Below are 23,936 nucleotides of genomic sequence, written 5' to 3'. Positions count from 1 at the left end.
ATACAAAAAATGTTATATGCATATGTGCACTTTTGGGGAAGGGGTACAAAGGTTTCATTACATTCTTAATGGGGCAAATGACTACTACCACCACCACCACCACCACCACCACCACCACAAGTTATTATGACCCTCTGTTTTTAAGGTCAGCTCCTAAGGTAAGGTACAGAATGAGGGCCTATAAAACTAATAGGTAGCCATTTTTAACCACTTAGTTCCAAGTGAATAAGTTTCCAGATTTTTGTGGAACAGATCCATCTAGAAATATTTTTAGCTCTGGCTCGTGTGGCTCAGTGGATTGAGCGCAGGCCTGTGAACCAGAGGATCATGGTTCGGTTCCCAGTCAGGGCACATGCCTGGGTTGGAGGCCAGTTCCCAGCAGGGGACACACGGGAGGCAACTACACATTGCTAGTTGTACAACTATACATCTGCTAGATGTTGCAGACCCTGGCCCGCAGAGTCTGCCTGTTGCGGGATGCACAGGCGACAGCAATCCTGTGTGGAAAAAGGGAACAGACATGACCACTCTTTCAAGGGGAGAGTGCCTGTGCTGCCTCGGCCACTCCCTCAAGAGGGGAGCGCCCTTGTGGCTCTTAAATGCTCGACCTGTGCCCGACCTGTGCCCGTAGGGTGCGGCAACTGCCAGAAAGAGCAAGGCTTCTGCTTACTAAAGAGAGTGCGGTCGCAGAGAGAGCGACCTTGGAAAAGAAGAAAAAAATAGCCTTTTCCTAAAATACAACACACTCTACGTCCTCTGAAAAGCACTCGGGGTCGTTTTCCCTTACCTGGGCTTTTGTGCACGTTCCACCCATGTTGATGTGTTGACCACAACCTGATAGCCTTGGCTCATGGCCTTCGCATCCCTGATGCTCATGATATTTCTCTCCCTTTCTCCTTTCCTTCCCCTCTCAAGATAAATAAATAAAATCTTAAAAAAGAGAAACATTTTCAAAGGTTTATAGGAACCCCAAATCATATAACTGTCTTAAATATCTCAGTGTTACTTAAGAAAACTGGGTCTAAACTCTTACAAAAAATTTTGGTGTTCTCATGAGGACACCATTTACGTGAAAGAGTACTGGCTCTCTAATGCACACAACTATTATTATTTGAAAAAAAGAAATCATATATGATATGGATCCTTAATTCTCTGGTGATTTCTATAAAATAGTAACAAGAGGCAGATAAACCACGGGGAATATGTTATTGTTAGAAAGATGCCCTCTCACTCTTGTGAAATTAATTCCTTTTCCAGGACTGACAAAGTCCAAAACTACTGGCCTTTAAGCATAGTGCCACTTCAACATATGGGACCCTACATTTCCTAATGTTAGAGGTAGACTGGCAAGTATGAAGTCTTGTACTCAAGCAAAAGAGTAGTGTATGTTTCAGGCATTCGTTAAGCCGATCAACAACAAACTCTATGTTGTGACTGCTTTTATTGTCTGTTACTTCTACTCCTTTCAATTTCTGACCTCTGAAATATAGAAAGGTAAAGAGGAAGACAAATAGAAACATTGATGAGAGAGAGAAATATGGATCGCCCCCCCCATATGCACCCGGACCAGGGACCAAATCTGCAACCTAGGTATGTGCCTCCACCAGGAATCAAACCCACAACCTTTAGGTCAGGGGTCTCTAACCTTTCTGGCACCATGGACAGGTTTCCTGGAAGAATGGGGCGGTGGCAGTGAGGGAAACCTTCCTTTTTCCTCAGGCAAGCTCTGCTGTGACTGGTTCCTAACAAGCCATGGGTATGGGAGTTTGGGGACATCTGATCTAGATTATGGGACAATGTTTGAACCAACTGAGCCACACCAGCCAGGGCTCAAACACATTTAAATAGATCCTTATTCACACCCACAAAATATGTCCCGAAATAGACAGTAAGTCAACCTAAATGATATTAAGCCCCTAACAAATACAAGTATTGGATCTTATACATGTATTCCAGAATGTAAGTGTTGATCAGTAAATGTACAGATGGAAAACCAGCTTCTCTAAAGGAAGGTTTCACAATACCCAGTGACAGACTAAATAAGAAATTAGGACCCAGACTGAGCTCACTCTTACTCTGTAAATTTTCCCAAAGCCAGAAATGAATATCATGTTAATAGGAAAGGAGCTCCATGTCTTTTGTTAACTCATCCAACATTTTATACATTTATGGTATTTTTTTACCCTTGTATGTCCTCCACAATGGATATCAAAGAAGGTAATGACCATTCTGGCTATCTTTTCACGGTAATCACATAGAAATAGGCACTCTGGCTGTTTAACTTCATGTAAAATGAGTGTTCTGATCTCTGTGACACAATCAAAGAACTATTTAACAGATAATAAATAGCAATTTGCTCATTATAATCTTATTTTTTCTCCAAATCTTGATTAGTTAGTACTTGCTAGATCTTCTTAGTCAGAAAGGTATTTATTCCTAAAATTATCAAAAGATTCAGTTCTATCATTCTCAATTAAATCCTTCTAAGTGTCAAGACTAGCCCACAATTCAGTCTAACTTCAACTCCCCAAGTAATCTCATTAAGTCCCATGACTCTGAATACCAACTCTGCAATGATCAATTTCCAAATTTAAACATCCACTGCCTATCCAATATTGTAACCTGGAACATTTAATAGAAAACTCAAAAACCATTATATCCAAACGTGATTAGTTGTTACACACCGGCAACCTGCTTCTCCCAGTGTTCCTCATTTTAGTAAATGGCACCTAACTTTTGAGGCTGCTATTAGAATAATTTCTGATTACATTTTAACTGAGATCCTACATTCAATCCAAGTTATCATCCCCACTACATTCAAAATATACCCCAAATCCATCTCCCAGAAAACACCCTACATTTAACTCCCAATCATCTCTTGCCTCAAGTATCACAATGGCCTTCTAACTGGCCACTGTGGTTGGACCACTCTGGCCTTTGAAGGCCAGAGTGTATATATCAGATCAAGTCCCTTAGTGGCTCAAAACCTTCCATTAGCTACCTTCCTATCAAATCTAGAATAATGCCCTGGCTAGTGTGGCTCAGTGCATTGCCAGCCTGCAAATCAAATGGTCACCAGTTTGATTCCCAGTCAGGACATATGCCTGGATGGCAGGCCAGGTCCCCAGTAGGGGGCGCACAAGAGTCAACCACACATTGCTGTTTGTCTCCCTCCTCCCCCGCTAAAAAATAATTTTTAAGAAAGTTTTTTTAAAATCTAGAATGAAACCTAGACAGTCAATTTTTATAAGTCCCTATATTATCCAGTCCCTGGCTACCTCTTCTACCTATTTCCTATCATTCTTCCTCACCTTGTTTACTACTACAGTCCTTTTCTATTTCTGAAACAAAACAAATGAAGTACTGTCTCAGGGCTTATGGTCATGCCCCAGATGGCTGCATTTGGGTCCTTCATATCATTCAGGTCTCTGCTCAGATATCACTGCATCAAAGGACTTCCCTCACCCCCTAAAATTACATTACCTTGATTACATTTCCTTTACAACACTTATGGCCAAATGCAATGACATCATATCCATTTGCTATTTAATATCTATTCAATATCTTACTAGAAACTGAGCATTATGAGGACAGTGATTTTTGACTATTGCTACAGTTCTTGGGTTTAGAACAGCATAAAGTAAGCATACACTTAATACTTGTTGAATGAAATAATAAATATTCCTTCTGTCAGAAGGCACAGGAGGTAGAATGCTGGTTTTTTATCTGACTCTGCTCAGAGGACTGAACCCAATGATATCCCAAAGGACCAACTGTCCAATGGATTGCCTACATAAAACATAGGCACACAATACAGATTCCTCAAGAAGAGATTTTTGTCCTAGAATTGATTTGCTCTGACAAAAATTAATCATATCCCAAGACATTCTTTCAGAGAAACTTCTACTACATCTTAAGAACAGTCTTGCTTGAACCACATGTAATGTAATTGAAGTAATATGTTACAGCAGTACTGGAAAAACCTTGTCCTGGAAAATAAAATTGCCCAAGTACATTATTTTTTCTCACTATATCCTAGTGCCTGCCACATAATAAACTTTCAATAAATAAATGTTGACCTTGTTTCTGAATCAAAGGAGGTGATTTAGTGAAAGAGATGGGTTCTCATTTAGAATACACTGGTAACCAAAAATACAAAGGAAATATTGAGCAGTTTTAAAAAGAACTGTCATAACTAAACCCACACCAGTTCAAAGATTTAAGTTTCTCCACTCAAAAAAATTCACACAGCAAAATATATGCTCATTCACTTTGAAGACAAATCCTTAATTCGGTAAGAAGGGAAAAAAAAGCCAAACACAAAAGCCTAGTCTACAGTTATGTGAGAAAATACAAAAGCAGAATTCACATGTGAAGAAAGTAAGATAAATTAAGAATTAGAAAAAATACATATACATGTGAAGTGGTTTACATATACTTTCATAAATGTATTTTGCATGTTTTTACCTCCTACAGAAAATATATATAAGGGAGGTCACTTGCTTTGCTAAAAAAAATCGTTTCAGGAAATGAATAGAAATAACTAATAACACATCTGTATTATGCACTTTCTATATGACATATATTATGCTAAGCACTTTCCACATATTATCTCATATAATCCTTGAATACCCTTTAAGTATTACTATCACTTTACAGTAAAGAAAACCAAAGATCATAAGTATTGGCTAAAGATTATGCTGTCAGTAAGTAGCAAGACTGAGATTTAAGCCTAGTCAATCTGATGTCAGAGTCCATGATCTTAATCTCTGCTTGAGATTTTCAAGCAAACTGAAAATAAACCAGAGTAGAGACTGGGAGAGTTGTTCATTATTAAGAAAAACAATTATAGCCCTGGCTGGTGCAGCTCAGTGGATTGAGCTCGGGCCTGCGAACCACATGATCAAGGTTCGATTCCCAGTCAGGGTACATGCCTGGGTTGCGAGCCAGTTCCCAGCAGGGGACTCATGAGAGGAAACCATACATTGATATTTCTCTCCTTCTCTCCTTCCTTTCCCCTCTAGAGATAAATAAATAATTCTTTAAAAAAAAGAAAAAACAAGCCTGTGAACCAAAGGATCGCGGTTCGATTCCCAGTCAGGGCACATGCCTCGGTTGCAGGCCAGTTCCCTCCAGGCCAACTCCCAGCAGGGGACACAGGAAAGGCAACCATACATTGATGTTTCTCTCCCTCTCTCCTTCCCTTCCCCTCTAAAGATAAAGAAAGAAAGAAAGAAAGAAAGACAATTATTCATTTTTGTATTTGGTTAGATACCTATTAAAGCCAAAGCTTCATTAAAATGCTCAAAGAGTGGGAAGGTGTATTCTAGTAAGAACTTTCTAAGTAACTAAAACATAACCAATTATTTTTTGGCTGGATACCTATTATAATCAAGGCTTAATTAAAATGCTAAAAGGAGTGGAGTATATTCTAGTAAAATTTTTTGAGTAACTAAAATATAACCAATTATTTCATTGCTCTTAATCTTTATTCGAAATTACCTTTAACTGTAATAATATACTACTTTATCTAAGTAGAGTGTATTGAACATATAGTTCCATCTTTATTTTGTTGATGATGTCTAAGTACAAAGGCCAATGTTATACAGCATTGAAGACAGCAAAGAGAATGGATGAAAAGTATACTGATCCAAATTACAGTTCCCTGAATTCATTCTGTTATATTCATTTTCATATCTCTGCAGATGATGGTCCTCTACCTAGAATGCCCTAAGCCTTACTTAATAACTCATATCTATCCTTTAAAGACTGGCTCTTCCCACTTGTAGAAAGGCATTTCTACTCTTTCCCTTGTCTCCACAGACTTGATAACTTTCTCCCCTCTCTGCCTGGGAGAAATGTGTTACCCTTTAAAGTGTGATATATTTGTTAACAAGATATTCCTAGATAACTCTGAATTTTTAAAAGATGTCTTTTTCTCCCAGCACCTAAAAACATAAATGGGAATGGAGTAACAGAAAAATGTTAGTTGGGTGAATGTTCAATAAACGAATGAATAAACGAACAAACAAGCAAATGGAAATACAGAATAAACCAAATTAAAACATAACCTTGTTCTACATTCATTTATGGTTTTTTTCTTTAAACACACAAACACACACAAACAAAATTAACTTATATCTCTAATTCACTGCAGTTTCAAGGTGATGGTTCTTTATCCTTTGATATGCTTCTGCATAAACTTTAACTTCCCAACTTGTTACAACTTAGCTTAATGGAATCACCACTTACTTGGGATTTATTATCCTACAATTTTCTTAGAAAACCTTTATACTATAAATAATTATTATACATGATTGAGTCACTCCCCCACTTTCTCAAATGTTATAGTTAGCAGTTTCTTTTTTCAAAGACAAACTTTTAAATTCTCTCCATTCAGCCCTGTTAGGCTTCTTATGTTAGTAAATATTTAAATTCCGGCACTTTCATTTTCAGCAATGCTGAATTAGAGAGACTTTATCATAAGGAAAGTCTTCTCCACATTCTAAATAATGTCCAAGAGACCATGAGACCAAGAGACCATGATACGACTACTTTATAATCTGACACACTGTCCACCTGTAGTGTTAGGACAAAAAAATTAAGTGAGAAGTATCAAAAATGGAATAGATAGAACTATAAAACAAAAAGATTAAATCAAACATTGATGATTTATCTATCACAAGATTATAACATAAAATATAACAAAAGATAAGTTAACCAAAATTTCACGAATGATGTAATTCACATTCATCTGAATTATAACTGTCAGCCTTTTGTGGAAGGAAAGGATTATCTAAGTTCTGTTTTACCAGCAATCACTTCAAATTTCTATACTGTGCTTCCCTTTAATAACTCAATAGGAATATTTACTTACTTTTTCTACAACATCTCTATTCATCACAATACCCATACTGTGTAGTATGGATCAAATTCAGCAATTTAAGCATTGGTCTGTATTTCCAAATGTCCACAATGAGAATTCTAAACTTCAAAATAATGTGCAGTTTATTCTCTAAATAACAAGTTGATTTTAGAACAATTTTCAGTTTCTGTTCAACATTACCAGTATCATTTGATTTCTTCATGGTAAGTGGATCCAGTCAGAACACCAAGAGAAACTAGTAAGAGTTAGAAAGTGTTTTTAGAATCTTGTCATTATCACAAAAACAAAAAACTGTAAAAGATTGTAAGCTTTTCAGGCAAACTTAGAAACTAACGTTTTTCAGTGCAAACATCTGAAAGCAGTGAGGTGGATCTCTATTCAACTCATTTCTTCTTTTCATAGAAAGTCCATATTGACAGGTAATATAAATTAGAAATATTTGATGTAAATAGTTTAGTTCCAATTATTATTAGATACTTTATTTTAAAAGTTAGACTCTAGACAAGATGGAGGCGTAGGTGGAAACACTGTGCCCCCTCCCACAACTAAATTTAAAGACAGCTAAGTTTTAGAAACAAAAACACAGCCAAAACAGTAAAAATTAAACTGTACAGAAGTCCGACAACAACGAACCACTCAGCCAGACTGATAAGGGGGTGGAGTCAGCAGCAGAGTAGGCTCAGGCTGGAAAGATCATTCCATCCAACTGACCCAGGAGTTGAGCTGGAGGTGGTTAGTGGATTCCAAGCGTGGGGTGGCGATGGGTGGACCCAGTGAGGGTGCAGGGGTGGCTGGCTGACTGCACTCACACATTCGCACGCAGATAAACCAAGCGAACAAGCAAACAAGCAAACAATGAGACAGAACGCTCAGGCTAGGACCTCAGTGACAGGTATTAGAGCCTGAAAGCACCAACTGGAAAGACTTTCTCCGGGTTGGGGGCCAGGAGAGGCTCCCAGGCTCAGAGAGAGTTCCCTGGAGAGACCCACGGGGTCTTGGAGAGTACAAGGGCCCACATACCCGGGAATCAGCACCAGAGGGGACAGAGGTCTGGGAGAGAGCAGAGCATAGCAAAGCGTCATTTTCTTTCCCTCTCTGACCCCACCTCCAAATACAGCCTCACAACCCAGTGACTGGGTCGCCCGGCCCTGGTGAACACCTAAGGCTCCGCCCCTCATGCATAACAGGTGCAAACAAACCAAACATTATGACTCAAAAACAGCTCAAAGCACCAGAGCCGATAACTCTAAGTGAAAAAGAAATAGCGAACCTCTCAGATGCACAGTTCAAAGCACTGGTGATCAGGATGCTCACAGAACTGGTTGATTTTGGTCGCAAATTAGAGGAACATATGAAGGCTAAACTAATTGAAATGAAGGGAAATGCACAGGAAACCAAGTGATGGAAAAAAAAAACTGGGACTCAAATCAATGGAATGGACCAGAGGAAGAATGAAACATCCAAGCAGAAAAGAATGAAGAAATGAGAATTCAAAAAAATAAGGAGAGGCTTAGGAACCTCCAGGACATATTTAAATGTTCCAACATCTGAATTATACCGGTACCAGAAAGGGTAAAGAAACAGCCATGAGTGGAAAACTTATTTGAACAAATAATAAAGGAGGACTTCCCCAGTCTGGCAAAGGAAATAGACTTCCAGGAAATCCAGGAAGTTCAGAGAGTCCCCCAGAAGGTGGACCCAAGGAGGAACACACCAAGGCACATAATAATTACATTAATCAAGATTCAAATAAGCCCTGGCTGGCGTAGCTCAGTGGACTGAGTGCGGGCCTGCGAACCAGGCGATCGCGGTTCGATTCCCAGCCAGGGCAGATGCCTGGGTTGCAGGCCGGTTCCTTGCAGGCTAACTACCAGCAGGGGACGCACAAAAGGCAGCCATACATTGATGTTTCTCTCCCTCTCTCCTTCCCCTCTAAAGATATATAAATAAATAAAATCTTTAAAAAAAAAGATTAAAATAAAGGATAGACTCCTAGAAGCATCAAGGGATAAGGGGACAGTCACCTACAAAGGAGTTCCCATCAGACTGTCAGCGGATATCTCAAAAGAGACCTTACAGGCAAGAAGGGGCTGGAAAGAAGTATTCCAAATCATGAAATCCAAAGACCTACATCCAAGATGGCTCTATCCAGCAAAGCTTCCATTTAGAATGGAAGGGCAGATAAAGTGCTTCTCAGATAAGGTCAGACTTCCACCAAGATGGAGGCATAGGTGGAAACACTGTGCCTTCTCCCACAACCAAGTTTGAATACAACTAAGGTTTGGAGAACAAAGACACAGCCAAAGGACAGAAAATTGAATTATACGGAAGTCCAACTACATCTAACCGTTCAACGGGGATGGTAAGAGGGGTGGAGCCAGCAGCGGAGCAGGGTTGGGCAGCACAGATCCCCCGACCTAGGCGCGCAGGCAGCCCGGAACCAGTTGGGGTGCGGGGCACACTGACCGAGGTCGCACATTCGCGCACAGTGAGACAGGCCTCGCAGGCCCCAGGGGGTGAGGGCTGATGGCGGTGGCACACTCACGTGCAGTGGGAAAAAACGAGTGGGCCCAGTGATGGTGGCAGCTGCAGAACCAGTGGGGGCCACGGTGGCAGGCAGCATACGGGACACCACAGTCCCCCTTTGACCCCGCCCCCACATACAGCGTCACAACCCAGTGCCTGAGTTGCCCCGCCCTGGTGAACACCTTAGGGCTCCGATCCTGCTACAGAACAGGCAGGAACAGCCCAAAAGATAGTGCAAGAAGAACTCAAAGTCCCAGAGCCAATAACTCTAAGTGACCAAGAGATTGCCAGCCTCTCAGATGCACAGTTCAGGACACTGTTTATCAGGATGCTCACAAAACTGGTTGATTATAGTCACAAATTAGAGGAACATATGAAGGCTAAACTAATTGAAATGAAGGGAGATGTCCAGGAAACCAATAGCGATGGAAAGGAAACTGGGACTCAGATCAATGGAATGGACCAGAAGGAAGAATGAAGCATCCGACCAGAAAGGAATGAAGAAATGAGAATTCAAAAAAATGAGGAGAGGCTTAGGAACCTCCAGGACATCTTTAAACGTTCCAACATCCAAATTATAGGGATACCAGAAGGGAAAAAGAAACAGCCACTAGTGGAAAACTTATTTGAACAAATAATAAAGGAGAACTTCCCCAGTCTGGCAAAGGAAATAGACTTCCAGTAAATCCTGGAAGCTCAGAGAGTCCCAAAGAAGTTGGACCCAAGAAGGAACACACCAAGGCACATCATAATTACATTAGCCAAGATGAAAATGAAGGAGAGAATCCTGGAAGCAGCAAGAGATAAGGGGACAGTCACCTACAAAGGAGTTCCCATCAGACTGTCAGTGGATTTCTCAAAAGAGACCTTACAGGCAAGAAGGGGCTGGAAAGAAGTATTCCAAGTCATGAAATCCAAAGACCTACAGCCAAGATTGCTTTATCCAGCAAAACTTTCATTTAGAATGGAAGGACAGATAAAGTGCTTCTCAGATAAGGTCTAGTTCAAGGAGTTCATCATCAACAAGCCCTTATTATATGAAATGCTAAAGGGACTTATCTAAGAAAAAGAAGATGAAAAATATGAACAGTGAAAGGACAGCAAACTCACAGTTATTAACAACCACACCTAAAACAAAAGCAAACCAAGAGGACAGCTAGATCAGGAGTGGAACCATAGAAATGAAGAACACATTGAGGGTTAGCAACAGGGGAGTGGGAGGAGGAGAAGGGGGGAGAAGGCACAGAAAATAGCATAGAGGGTAGGTAGAAAATAGATAGGGGGGAGGGCAAGAATAGTGGGGGAAATAAAGCTTCTAAAGAACTCGATACATGTGGTTATAAACTAAGGGGGGGAGAATAGTGGGGGAGGGAGTGTGCGGGTGGAGGGGAATGAAGCGGGGTGGGGGACAGAACAACTGTAGTGGTATAATCAATAAAATATATTTTTTTTAAAAAAGTGCTTCTCAGATAAGGTCAAATTTAAGGAGTTCATCATCACCAAGCTCTCATATGAAATGTTACAGGGACTTATCTAAGAAAAAGAAGATAAAAAATAGGAACAGTGAAAGGACAGCAAATTCAGAGTTATTAACAACCACACCTAAAACAAAAGCAAACTAAGAGGACAGCTAGATCAGGAGTGCAACCATAGAAATGAAGAACACATGGAGGGTTACCAACAGGGGAATGGGAGCAGGAGAACGGGGAAGAAGGTACAGAGAATAAGTAGCACAGCCAGTAGGTAAAAAATAGACAGGGCGAGGGCAGAAATACTATGGGAAATACAGAATCTAAAGAACTTGTGACTCATGGACATGAACGAAAGGGGGGGAGTGGTAGGGGAGAGGCGTGCAGGGTGGAGGGGAGTGAAGGGAGGGAATGGAACAACTGTAACGCCATAATCAATAAAATATATTTTAAAAAAAGAAAAACTAATCTATAATATTGGACAATTATATGGTTTCTCACTGGTGAATCTGCTTATGAATATAACATGATGTACATGATGAATTGCTTCTTTGCAGAAATTTCTAGAATAAAATTACTAATTTAGCATATTACTTACCAGTGGGGGGGAAAACGTTATACGTCAGGGGGGAGAGTGGAGGGGAAGAAGAGGGTAATGAAAAAAACACAATAAAAAGTTATATAAAGCTAACTACAGTGAAATAATTTCCCATCTAAGAGTGAAATGAATGTACACTAAAGTATTTATGGATGAAATATGTCTGGAAGATTTTCTCCAAATAAGCAAAGGGCATGGTGGGAGAGTAGCTAGTAGATGGGGATATAATGTGAAAACTGGATGTTGGTAACTATTCCAGCTGGATGTCGAACACACGAAAACTCATTATACTATTCTCTTATCACCATGTATGTTTGAAATTTTCCACATTTAAAAAAATCAATGTAATTAAATGAAGAAAGTATGCATTCCTGTCTGAGAGGAATGCATTCATCTGCTAAAAAGCAAAAAATTAATGCTACAAATAAAATTTTACATTCTTCATAAGATGTTCAACTCTGAAATAACAATAAGGTTATTACTTAACTTTGTCATTACTTGAAGCCATCATTTATTATGTTATGTCAATATCACACTGCCATCAACATACCTAGTGAGGCAAGTCATTAAAAAAGTGATTTCAAAAACATGAAATGTAAGATTGACAGCTATCATTAACTAAGATGACAAATCATAAGTATGAAAATTGAACCTCTGCCTAAACAATATAAACAAAGAGCCCCAGCTGGTGTAGCTCAGTGGATTGAGCACAGGCCTGCAAACCAGAGGATCGCAGTTCGATTCCCACTCAGAGCACATGCCTGGGGTGCAGGCCAGTTCCCAACAGGGGACACATGAGAGGCAATCATACATTGATATTTCTCTCCCTCTCTCCTTCCCTTCCCCTCTAAATATAAATAAATAAAAATTTTTAAAAAGAATATAAACAAAGAAAATACACTACAAGTAATTTAAAGAAGAAAAAAACTACAATATAGCTCAAAACAAAACAAAAACTGCTTTCATTTCCCTCTCTTATAGCAGCCAGGCTTAAAGTACCTCATGCTCTGAAAAGACAGACACAATGTAAACTTCACAGTGGATTCCAATAAGGCTGAATATTACTTCTAAAAGATTCAGATCAACACACATAACTTAAATAGCAATATGAAATTATTTAACTGGAGCCCTGGCTGGTATAGCTCAATGGATTGAGTACAGGCCTGCACCCAAAGAGTCCCCAGTTCAATTCCCAGTCAGGGCATATGTCTGGGATGTGGGCCAGGTCCCCAGTAGGGGGCGCATGAAAAATCTTCTTTAAAAAATTATTTAACTGGAGATATAATACCTACACATGGCAAAACTTCTCTTCTGTGTACAGGCAGATCATTTTGGGCAAGACTGAATGTGGACAAATCTTTATTCATAGGGTATTTAAGAAGACTTAGACTGAAGCCTCAACTGACATTACTTACTATGTAAAGACATAGTCCCTAGCAAGAGATAAATAAGAAAGTTATGTTCTGTATTTCAAAATACATCTCATGAATAGGAAATAAAAATTGCTTTCCATTCTTGATCCTTAAAATTCGGAATAATTTTTTGTGAAGTATCTCATACATAGAAGAAACTATATACATATATATCTGTATGCACAATATATACATACTACACACACGACATGTTTAAAAAATATCATGAACCTACTATCCAACTTAAAAATTAGAGAAAACAATGAACTTTTCACAAATTTAAATGACATTCTTATACAGAGAAGGCAATCAGATCACTTTTCTTAAGATCTCTCCATCATTATCTTGCTGAATCCTATAATATGTGCTATCAAAACACCTTTCTGAATTTCTTGTTCTTTTAAAAATGCAGTAATTATTTTTAATTTCCAGTACTAGATTGGAAGTCTGTCACAAGTATATCTAGTGTTTTTTAGATGCATGTATATGAAAAACAACAGTAAGGCCTTTTTAATATAAACTTAACAATACCACAGAAGTACATCCAAAACAAGATAAGGAATGCAACCTATGTCTGCCTCCTTTTCAAACCAGAAAGTTCCAAAATATCAAATGATAAATCCAAAAACATCAAATGATAAAATCATTTGATACCAAAGCACATTTTTTAGCTACAAAGTTGCATATAAAAACTTTATACCTTTCTAAGAATAAATAGTGGCAAAAACTCTCTGTAATTAAGTAATGAAACCTTAACTTCCAGGAATATGCTTCCCTCCTCATTGACCTTTTCAAAGACTCATCATCATACAAGTCATAGCTTCAATATGATCAGAATCTCTTCAAAGGCAGAAACCATAATAGTACTCATCTTTGTGTCTCCTTAAAAGAATTAACTGAATAATGTTTGTTATAACTAAGATAAACTAGAAAATCAGCTAAACACCTCAGTCACAAAACAAAACTGGAAAGATAGAAGTTTGAGAATAAAAACGTAATGAAAAAGAGTAAAGCTATAAGTTTTGTAGTTAGGAGCGTTTTCTTATTTCAACTACACACTGACTTCTGCCTGGCTCAAGTTAGTACATATCACTGTCAAGACAAGTCCCCCTTCATATGCACCCAGGTTGTTTTAACAGGGTCACCTTGATTATTCTCAGCCCAAGGAAGGAACGTTCATCAAGTACTTATTCAGTAAGTATTTGTTAAACGAATGAAAGATCCTTCCTCCCACAGAAATAAAGTTGTGCTGTCAGCCCCCATGCAGTTCTCTGGTAAGCTTAAGTGTTAGAAACGCTCTGCTTCCCCCACAAACAAAAAATAATCAAGGATACACATTCTTATACAGGCCAACCTGGCAAGGACAACCTACATTCCATATACATGTCTAACACAACTAATCTGTACCAAGTACATTATCCAATCAATCACATATGCCCCTATCTTTCCAATAAACTCAGATTTGCCTGAAAAAGACCTCCTGAGGCTCCATTGTATAGTGAATATACTACTGGCCTAGTGCTCAAAATATTTGAGTTACAATCCAAACTTTGCCCCCAATTTAACATGTGAATTTGGAAACATTATCTTTATGCCTCAATTTCCTATTTAGTAAAATGGGAGAAAACACCACTTTCAAAGGGATTTAGGACCACAAATAAAACTAAAGGGCAGCCTGAAAGATACAAATGTTTTATTCTATTCTAAGGTGTTAATATAAACTCCACTAAAACGCCAAGCATTCTTTATACCCTCACAATGATTGGTCTGGTAAAGATAGTCTGGGCTTTCACATTTACACAATTCACTCTATTCAAGGAAAACAACTATTCTGAAGACCACAACTGGCTGTGACATTTCTCTCATCCCTGATCCCACACATACATACTATATAGTATGTCTAAAAATACTACTGCCTTGACTGCTCTTTCCCAACAAGAAACAAGGCACTCCCGAACCCTAAAATACACACACGTACACATCCAACCAGCGGGGAACACCCCAAGTTTTATTTTAAAAATTTATAGTTCCCCTATAAGGGGAACTCCATTACCCTTATAAAAATACAAGCAAACACTTCCGGAACACTTTCCTTCCTTACATACACACCCAAACAGCCTCTGTACACCAACAGACCATCTGTCTTCTAGACCCAAAACATGTCTTTCCATATACAAACTAATCAGTAACATTTATTAAACTTACAACAGTGAGATCATCCTGTCCTTCCCACATACACTTCAGCGTGTCAGGGACACCACAGTCCTAAGCATACAGGTAAATACCCTCAGAAGATCACCTCTCCTGCCTCTCTTATCCCTCTGACAGCCACAAACTGGACCTTGGGGGATGCTCCAAACCCGCCCGCATAACACACAAACTAAACCTATGTCATGGACACAGCCGACTCCGCCTCCACTCACTTACTTTCCCGCCCCTCTCCCCCAAGCCAGCGGCCCGCCAGTCAGGGACACCCCTTCGCCTTCGCCAGGAGGGACTTCCCGGTTAGCTCAGGATCCCCTTCCCTACTCTCCCCTCCCCCATCCTTACCACCAATGTCCCGGAGGTACAGGTCCGGGAGATGACAGGAGCGCCCAGAGAGCCAAGCATTGAGTAGCTGAGGAAGTACTTAAGCCCCAAAGCCTCCCGAGGCGGTTCTACTCACCGTGTCAGAGGCCGAGGCCGAGAGAGATGAGAGTGCAGGGAAGTGGGGAAGAGGGGACGGCCGCCACCTCGCTCCTCTGCTTCCCTCGGTTCACAGCGAATCCCTCCCGCTTGTCAAGAGGCAACCAGCGGGTGAGCGGACTGGCGGAAATGCGAGAGAGGAGAAGGGAAAGGCGTGGGACTAAGCTGTGGAAACTGAAGGGAGATGGGTCCCGCAACCGAAACGGGGATCGTCTCCCCCTCCGCAAAGCGAACCCAAAATGGCGGCGGAGCGGCGGCGGCAGAGCGGCGGCGGCGGCGGCAGCTCCTCCGGAGGGAGGGAGCGAAGGGCGCCTCTTGCCCCCCCACCTCCCACTCCTCCCTCTTCAGCTTCTCCCACTCCGTCCTCCCCCCCTCACCCGACTTGGGCGAAGCGCGCACGCCCGCCCACACGCGCCAGAGTGTAGGTAGCCCGGCTCGTTGGTCGCTTCTCTCACCAACCACCGCCTTCGGCCGCCTAGCGCGCCCGCCAGCCCGTACGCGCTCACTCAGGGGCGCCTCCTCGCACAGTCCCCCGCTTCCCCTCGGCCTCTGTCAAGCCGGCTCTAGCGCGGACCCTCACGCGTACCTCCAGCGGCTCGAGCCCAAGCCGCCTCCTCCTCCTCCTCCTCCTCTTCTTTCCTCCCCCCTTCCCCGCCCCCACAGCCAGCAACAGCCGCCACGGCCTCCGCCGCCGCCGCCTCCTCCTCCGGCCCCCCCCACCATTCCCTCCACCCGCCGCGCGTGCGCCTCCCACAATCCCCGCCGCGGGCCTGTTCCATTCTGGTGGTTGCGGGAGCGGGGGAGGAAGGGACAGGCAAAGCTGGCAGAGCAGGCCGTTATGACTGGAACTATCCGAGTGGCGGACGGAGACCTATGACTACTTACCTCACTGGCCACGAGACTGCCGTGGCCCGGCTCGCTTCACCCCTCCGCCTCCCGGCCTCGGTGAACGGGTTGGGGGAGGCCTGGCGCCCCTTCGCTGGGCAGTGGTTGGAGGCCGCGGCGGCTGCGCAGTGAGTAGTTTCCTGCCGAACGGAGCGGGCTTGCTTCGTTGCGGGACGAGATCTGTTGAGCCAGCCTGTGTCTGCTGTACTGGGAGGACTGGTCCACTACTCTCGGTGAGGGAAAGAACCGGCACCGGGGAAGGGAGCGGAACTCCGTACTTCCAGGGTATAGGAAGTGAGGCTAAGTTGGGCCGACGAGCTTCTTTTGGGTCTGCAGACTTGGAAACCAGGGAAAAAACAGCGCAATGGTATTTCTTTCTGTTGTTTTAAACCTAATTTAAATTTCTCGAATTCCACATCATTGTTGTAAGTGTTGATTTTGTTGCCCTACTCATTCCTCATGAATGGATGGGTGATATATTTTCAACCTGATGTTAAAGGATAAAGAACCATATATTTTTTTATATTTTTAGTTCAATTCTGGACTCGATCTCCCATGTCTTGTATGTTCTTCAGGAAGTTATTTTCTTAGTTCCATATTAGATAACATAATATATGTAAAGTAGAATTAGCTCCTAGGCACAGGGAAAGTACAGAGTATTGTGTTATCATCACAGTACTGTTGATGTTGATAAGGTTTGTGGGTGTAATTGGTAGTTTGTGTCCTATTCTCCCAAATTGTTGATGAAACAGCTCACGAACGTTTACTTTTTTAATGATAGAATTGAGGAGAACTATTAAAATACACAGATAACCCTGGCTGGTGTAGCTCAGTGGATTGGGCACGGGCCTGCGAACCACACGATCTCGGTTCGATTCCCAGTCAGGGCACATGCCTGGGTTGCAGGCCAGTTCCTGGCAGGGGACACACCAGAGGCAACCATACATTGATATTTCTCTCCCTCTCTCCTTCCCTTCCCCTCTAAAGATAAATAAATTAAAAAATATTTAAAAAATAAAATACACAGATAATCTCAAAGTTTACCTAATCAAGCAGTTTTAGTTTCACCCAAAGGGTAAAGCAGAATAAATCAGGAAAGGGATCTACGTGGGCTTCCCTTCACTTTAACATCTGTGGACTTCCAGGGATCCAGAGAATAGTTTGAAAATGTCTGTACTTGACTGATCTGAAAGACCTGGTCAAGCTCTAAAGTTAAAGTAGACACTCCATAATTCCCCCCTTACCATATTTCAACGTATGGATCAGGTGTTTGCTTGCTTTGTCTTTTTAAGACAAAAAGACATTTACCCATTTTAAGGTAAAGATTAAATAATTTAATTACCTAACTATATACTTGCTTTCCCTAACCGTGTTTAAGTTCCAGTTCTTTCATGGTGCCCATTTAGGTTTACATTGATCTTTCCTTAGTTGTGTTGTATGTGCAAATATGTTACCCTACCAACACATTTTTAATTTGAGGGCAGGGGCTGTGGCCAACATTTATTTTATATTCTTTTATAGTCTGGTGCACAACTAATCATGGAAATGTTTAAACGAATGTTAGATACTTTAAACATGCAAAGGGAAAGAGAATTAACATGTGGAATATCGTGCCAGGAGAATGTGTGTTGCTCTTTAATCCTTATATAAACAACCCTTTGAGATAGATCACCTTATCCCCATTTTACCCATGAGAAGCCCGAGGCTCAGAGAAATTCACTAATTTATCTTTAGACTTTAGTTTGATTATTTCTTAAAAGATTAAATTGTTTCACATTGCCTTTATGGTATTTTTCATCAACAGCATAATTGCATATGCTACAAAGAAAAATACACTTTCAGTGGAATTCCACTAGTTACTTATGGTCTCTGCCTTCAGTTAGCTCTTAGAAACTGTGGTGATTAATAAATTGTCAGCTTAGTATTGGCAAATAAGATAGCACTCTGTTCTTTTGTGTATGCCCCATTACCTACCAGAGACCAAAACATTAGGTGCCCAATGAAATGGCCTTATTGAATGAATGAATGATTTGAACTAGGGAAGATATGCAAGACAAAATAATGGTTCCTCCAAAAATGTCCATTTTTAATCCCTGAAACCTGTGAATATATCACATGATGAGAGGGAATTAAGGATGCAGATGAAATTGAGTTTGATAATCAGCTAACCTTAAGTAGGGAGATTATCCTGTATTATCTAAGAGGCCTACTGTAATTACAAGAATTCTGAAAAGATAGAAGAAGGAGACAAAAGTGGTGGGACATGACAGACTTGACAACCCACTATTTGCAGGCTTTTAAGATGGGAGAGCAGCCTCTAAAAATTGGAAAAGTAAAAATAAAAATAAAAAATTCTCTACTAGAGCTTCCAGAAAGAATACAACCCTGCAGACACTTCGGTTTTGGACTTCTGAACCACACAACTCTAAGAAGACAAATTTGTGTTGTTTTATGACACTGAGTTTGTAGTAATTTGTTACAGCAGAATAGGGAACTGATATAGAAAGGGGAGCCAAACCATGACAAACCTCCAAAGTACTCTGCCTTGGATTGTGATTTGTGCTTTAATTAATTAATTTTTAAAAGATTCTTATGTATGTATGTGTGTATTTAGACAGGGGAAGGAGCAGGAGAGGAGGGGAAACATCAATATGTGGTTGCTTCTTGTGCGCCCCCTACTGGGGACCTGGCCTGCAACCCAGGCATTTGCCCCAGACTGGTTCCCAGGCTGGCACTCAACCACTGAGCCACACCAGCCAGGGCTGTGCTTTAATTTAAATGAGGGTGTGGTTTAACTGAAATTTTTTTCTTCAGGCAAAGTTATAGGCACTCAACAAAACTGCCTAGATTTCCGGTACAGACATACCTCCTTTTATTATGCTCTACTTTATTGTGCTTCACTTTATTGCACTTCATAGGTGTTGCATTTTTCACAAATAGAAGGCAGCACTATTACGACTCGCTTTATTGCGGTACTCACTTATTACTATAGTCTGGAACCAAACCTGCAATATCTCCAAGGTCTGCCTCCATTTTCTTATTGCTCTACTTCTGGCATTAATCCTCAAGCTGTAAACAGACAGCTGGACTATGTGATATTGCTGTCCAGCAGCAGTCTTAGCAAAGCTGCTCTCAGACATCCCCACTAGAATAGAAGCAATTAAACATTTATTTCATGGTGTTTCCTTGCTATGATGTTGTCTAAATACAGTAAGGATATATAGGGGGAAAAAGGTCTTTAATGTAAACTTTTAAAATAAGGTTTCAAATGTTAAAAGAAAATTTTAAAGATAAAATTTTATCACCAGGATTGACTTTACATGTGACAAGTTATGAGTAAATGCAATATAAGCATAATAGTCTCTGAATAATTTTCTGTTTAACAAGGGAAGAACTGAAATTTTTGTAGGTGTACCAAGATTTTAAACTCGTGCTTTAGATGTTACCATTATTTCTAATTTAGAAATGAGGAAACAGACACACAGAGTTTAAGCAACTTGCTCAAGGTTACACAGCCATTAAGTAGGAGAGCCAGGTTTCAAATCCCAGCAGGTAGTTTGCAAAGTCCATGCTTTTTTAACTATTTTATCGTATTTACCACTCTCTTTCCTTGTCCATAAATTAGAGATTGTATTACCTACATCACAGGATTGTTGTGAAGATAAAATGAGTTAATTCAAATAAAGCACTTTAGAACACTGTCTCACATACAGAAAGTATTCAATAAATGTTAACTATTGCTATTGTAATTAGTTGGGTTTTTTGGAACCCTAGATTCCTTTCTGATGTACTTTAGTAGCTGGAGGAAGGGGAACTTTGAAGCATATGCTCCTTACTCCTGCCTTTACCAGCACAACCCTTTTATCTCTTTTCTGTTAGTATTATAAATTGCTCTTAGCTTGGTATAATGTTTATGTCCTTGTTTTACAGATAGAAAACTTGGGCTGAGAGGGAAAAAAGATTTTTACAGGCTTAAAACAATGCTACTTTTTTCCTGTAGAGAATGTTATTTGAAAGGTGCTCAGCTGAGAAACCAAAAGGTATCTCAAACATTCTGGAGGTAGATTGATATGGGTTGTTGGAAATGGGAACTCACTGTAAACAGAATTTGATGCTTCAGGGTTTCCTGAATGGAGAAATATACATAGAGAATAATTCATATACTTGGGGGGTAAACACAAAATGTAATATACAGGTTATGTATTATAGAATTGCATACCTAAAAACTATATAATTTTATTAACCAATGTCATCTCAATAAATTCAATAAGTAAGTAAATAAAATAATTCCTAAAGAAATATGCATACAGAATAATTGCTTGATAGCTTTATAAGAGTCACTAGGGGGATTTGTTGATTTAAGCTTGGAAAATTTACTCTTTGCCTGGGTAATAGCAACCAGGTTTTCAGAATTCAAAAAGTAAAAAAGACACCACTCTCCCTCCCTCTTTCCTCCTATTTTCTCTCTCTGAAGGCAACCAGTTTTACCGGTTTTTACATATTATTCTAAATACTGTTTACGTCTTTGAATAAACAGATTGGATGTATTTTTCTCCTTTTTTACACAAATACTAGCTTGCTATATACTTACCTGTGCTTCCCCCGCTCCACCCCCCCATGTAATATACATTGGAGATTTTCCCTCATTAGCGCCCAGAGAATTTCTGAGATTATTTCATTTCTAAACAGCTGCATTGTGTTTCATTGTGTAGATATGTTGTTTATGTGTTGTTGGCAGATATTTAGGCTCTTTACATTTTTTTTAATATTAGAAACAGTGTTGCAATTTAATAATCATATATATAGGGACTCCTGTGTTTTTATTATCTCACTATAAAAATGATTTTGCTTAGGTTTCACAAAAACTTTTTTGAAGTAGACACCTCACTAAAGTTTAGACAGTTTTAATTAATATTGCTAATATTCTGCTATTATTAATATTAGAAATTTTAAAAAATAAAGATAAATACCTGCAACAATAACACCACAATAGATCAGATTGTTTTGTGTATATCTTTGTCTTTATTTTTTTAATTTTTTTATTTAATTCTTGTTCAAGTAGTTTTCTGTCTTATATTCCTAGCCCTGTCCATACCCCCAGTGCTCCCCACCTCCCTCCCATTTCCACCCCCCACCTTAGTTATTGTCCATATGTTCTTTATACTGTCTTTATTTTGTTTAAATATTTTATTTATTTATCTTTAGAGGGGAAGGGAAGGAGAGAGGGAGAGAAATATCAATGTATGATTGCTTCTCGTGGGTCCCCTGCTGGGAACTGGCCTGCAGTCCAGGCATGTGCCCTGACTGGGAATCGAACCGAGATCGTGTGGTTCGCAGGCCTGTGCTCAATCCACTGAACTACGCCAGCCAGGGCTCTTTGTCTTTATTTTTATTCGTCTCCACTTCAGAATCATAATCAATGTAGAGTTAGAGTGAGATCAATATAGGTATACCACTGAGCCCTAAAATTCTAGGGTGTTGACCCTGGGCATATGTGTACAATGAACATGCCTTTTATTTTAAAGATTTTATTTACTTATTTTTAGAGAAAGGAAGGGAGGGAAAAAGAGAGAAAGAGAAACATGAGTGTGTGGTTGCCTCTTGATTGCCTACTGGGGACCTGGCCTGCAACCCAGGCATGTGCCCTGACTGGGAATTGAACTGGCGACCATTTGGTTTGCAGGTTGGCATTCAGTCCACTGAGCCACACTATCCAGGGCTAAACATGCCTTTTGTGAAGCTTTTAGAGACCTCTCAGATGTTCTTACCAGTCTGCAGGCAATTTGTTGGGAAATTCTCTAGGTTTAGTTTGTTGAAATATCCAGAGTATCCTCTAACCTAGGCAGCAATTGTGGTCCCTTCTATTTCCTTCATTTTTTTTCTTTCTCCATTACAAGAGTTAGTGTACATTGCACCATCACTTTCTTGCTTGTCATTTGGAGATCACTGCATTTTGTTTCTAACAAAAGCCCCTGGAGGTACAGTACTGAGTGCTTAAGAGAAGTTTACACTGTTGAAGTTTGTCATAATTGGTGTTTTTCAGAGAAAGTCATTACTTCTGTAGCCCTAATACTGCTCTGAATACTGTTTGCCCTAATTACTCCTGTAGCCCTAATACTGCCCTAATACTGTTTGAATTCCTAATTGGAGAAAATAGATATAAAGAAGATTATAAAATGCAGAGTAACACATTTTTTAACTGAAATTATGAAACCAATGAGTCTCCATGAACCAGATTTTTCCTGTAGGACTCAGGATTTAACAATAATCTCAACCTTGGCACTGTTGACATTTAAAGCTGGATAATTCTTTGTTGTGGGAGACGCTCCTGCAGGATATTCAGCAAACTCCCTGTCTTCTGTTCTCTAGATGGCAGCAGCAACACTCCCCCAAGTTGTGACAACTCACAATGCTTCGGATGCTGCCACATGGGGTAAAATTGCCCCAGTTGAGAAGCACCGATTTAGAAAAAGAATTACTGATCATGAGGAAGTCATATCAGTAGAGAAAAATCATGGCAGACTAGTATAATGCTTTTTGTCAGAATTCCTAGAATGGTATATCAGAGCCATTATATGTATATCAAGTCTTCTTTAAAGTAACTCATTTGACAGCCTCATTATGGCTTTTTGGAGAAATATGTACTGACTGTTTAATTGATATAACTGTGCCCAAATGACTACATGTTAGTTAAATTGGTTGAAATTCCCTTGACCATTGACATCTATCCTGTAGTTCTCACTCTTGGTTGCACATTGGAATCAGCTGGGGAACTTTAAAAACTACCGATGTCTGAGTCTCACTACCAGACATGGTGATTTAACTGGTCTGAGATACAATCTGGGCATTAAAAGTTTTCATTATACCCAGGTATTTCTCGTGTGCAGCTGAAGTTGAGAAAGCTGCTTATTTAGACTATGCTGCAGAACTCTTCAGGTAACTTATATCCTACTAAATTGTTACTTGAATGAGATCATTAAGGACATGTTTTTCAAATTTGTAATTTTCACCAAAAAATTTTAAGGGTAGCTATTATGTATGTGATAGATTTAGAAAGAAAAAAAAGAACTCCATTTGTGGGATTCTGGATTGGATCCTGAAACAGAATGAATACGTTATAGAAAAATTGAGGAAATCTAAATAAATTCTATAGTTAATAGTATTGTTACAATATTAATTTCTTTTTTTAAATCCTCACATGAATATGTTCATTGATCTGAGTGAGAGAGAATGTGCCTGGACAGGGGATCAAACCGGCAACCTTTTTGTTGTGCGGGACAGTGCTTCAACCAACTGAGTGACCCAGTCAGGGCTTCCATGTTAATTTCGTAATTTTGATCATTGTACTAAAGTTACATAAGATGTTAACATTAGGGAAAACTAGATGAAAAGGTTAAGGAAGCTTCTTTATACTATACTTGCAATTGTTTGTCTAAATTTTTAAAAAATGAAAACTTACGAGTGGTTACCACTTG

The 23,936-nt window shown here is 40.0% G+C and overlaps 2 protein-coding genes across 6 annotated transcripts in view; one reads left to right on the top strand and one right to left on the bottom strand.

Moving 5' to 3' along the window:
- Nucleotides 1–15,637, bottom strand: part of ASH1L (ASH1 like histone lysine methyltransferase) — a 233,916-nt gene extending 218,279 nt beyond the window's left edge. The window contains exon 1 of the mRNA XM_037050750.1: nt 15,557–15,637. The gene's annotated coding sequence lies outside the window, so the exon portion shown is untranslated. The remainder of the gene's footprint in view (nt 1–15,556) is intronic.
- DAP3 (death associated protein 3) overlaps nt 15,607–23,936 on the top strand; it is a 40,551-nt gene continuing 32,221 nt past the window's right edge. Inside the window, exon 1 of one of the 5 annotated variants that reach the window (XM_037050553.1) lies at nt 15,607–15,687. Coding sequence is in view for 2 of the 5 variants with exons in the window: in XM_037050550.1 (XP_036906445.1) it covers nt 16,450–16,589 (140 nt within the window). In the remaining 3 variants the exon portion in view is untranslated. Of the gene's footprint in view, nt 15,761–16,324; nt 16,695–23,936 lie in introns of those variants that run through there. The other 4 variants (XM_037050552.1, XM_037050550.1, XM_037050549.1 and 1 more) reach the window with 4 other exon arrangements.

Source organism: Sturnira hondurensis, unplaced genomic scaffold (assembly GCF_014824575.4).
Source record: "Sturnira hondurensis isolate 20B ecotype Veracruz unplaced genomic scaffold, ASM1482457v3 Scaffold0006829, whole genome shotgun sequence".
Classification (NCBI taxonomy): Eukaryota; Metazoa; Chordata; class Mammalia; order Chiroptera; family Phyllostomidae; genus Sturnira; species Sturnira hondurensis.
Note: the sequence above shows the minus strand (reverse complement) of the source record. Positions and strands in the feature narration are given on the sequence as shown.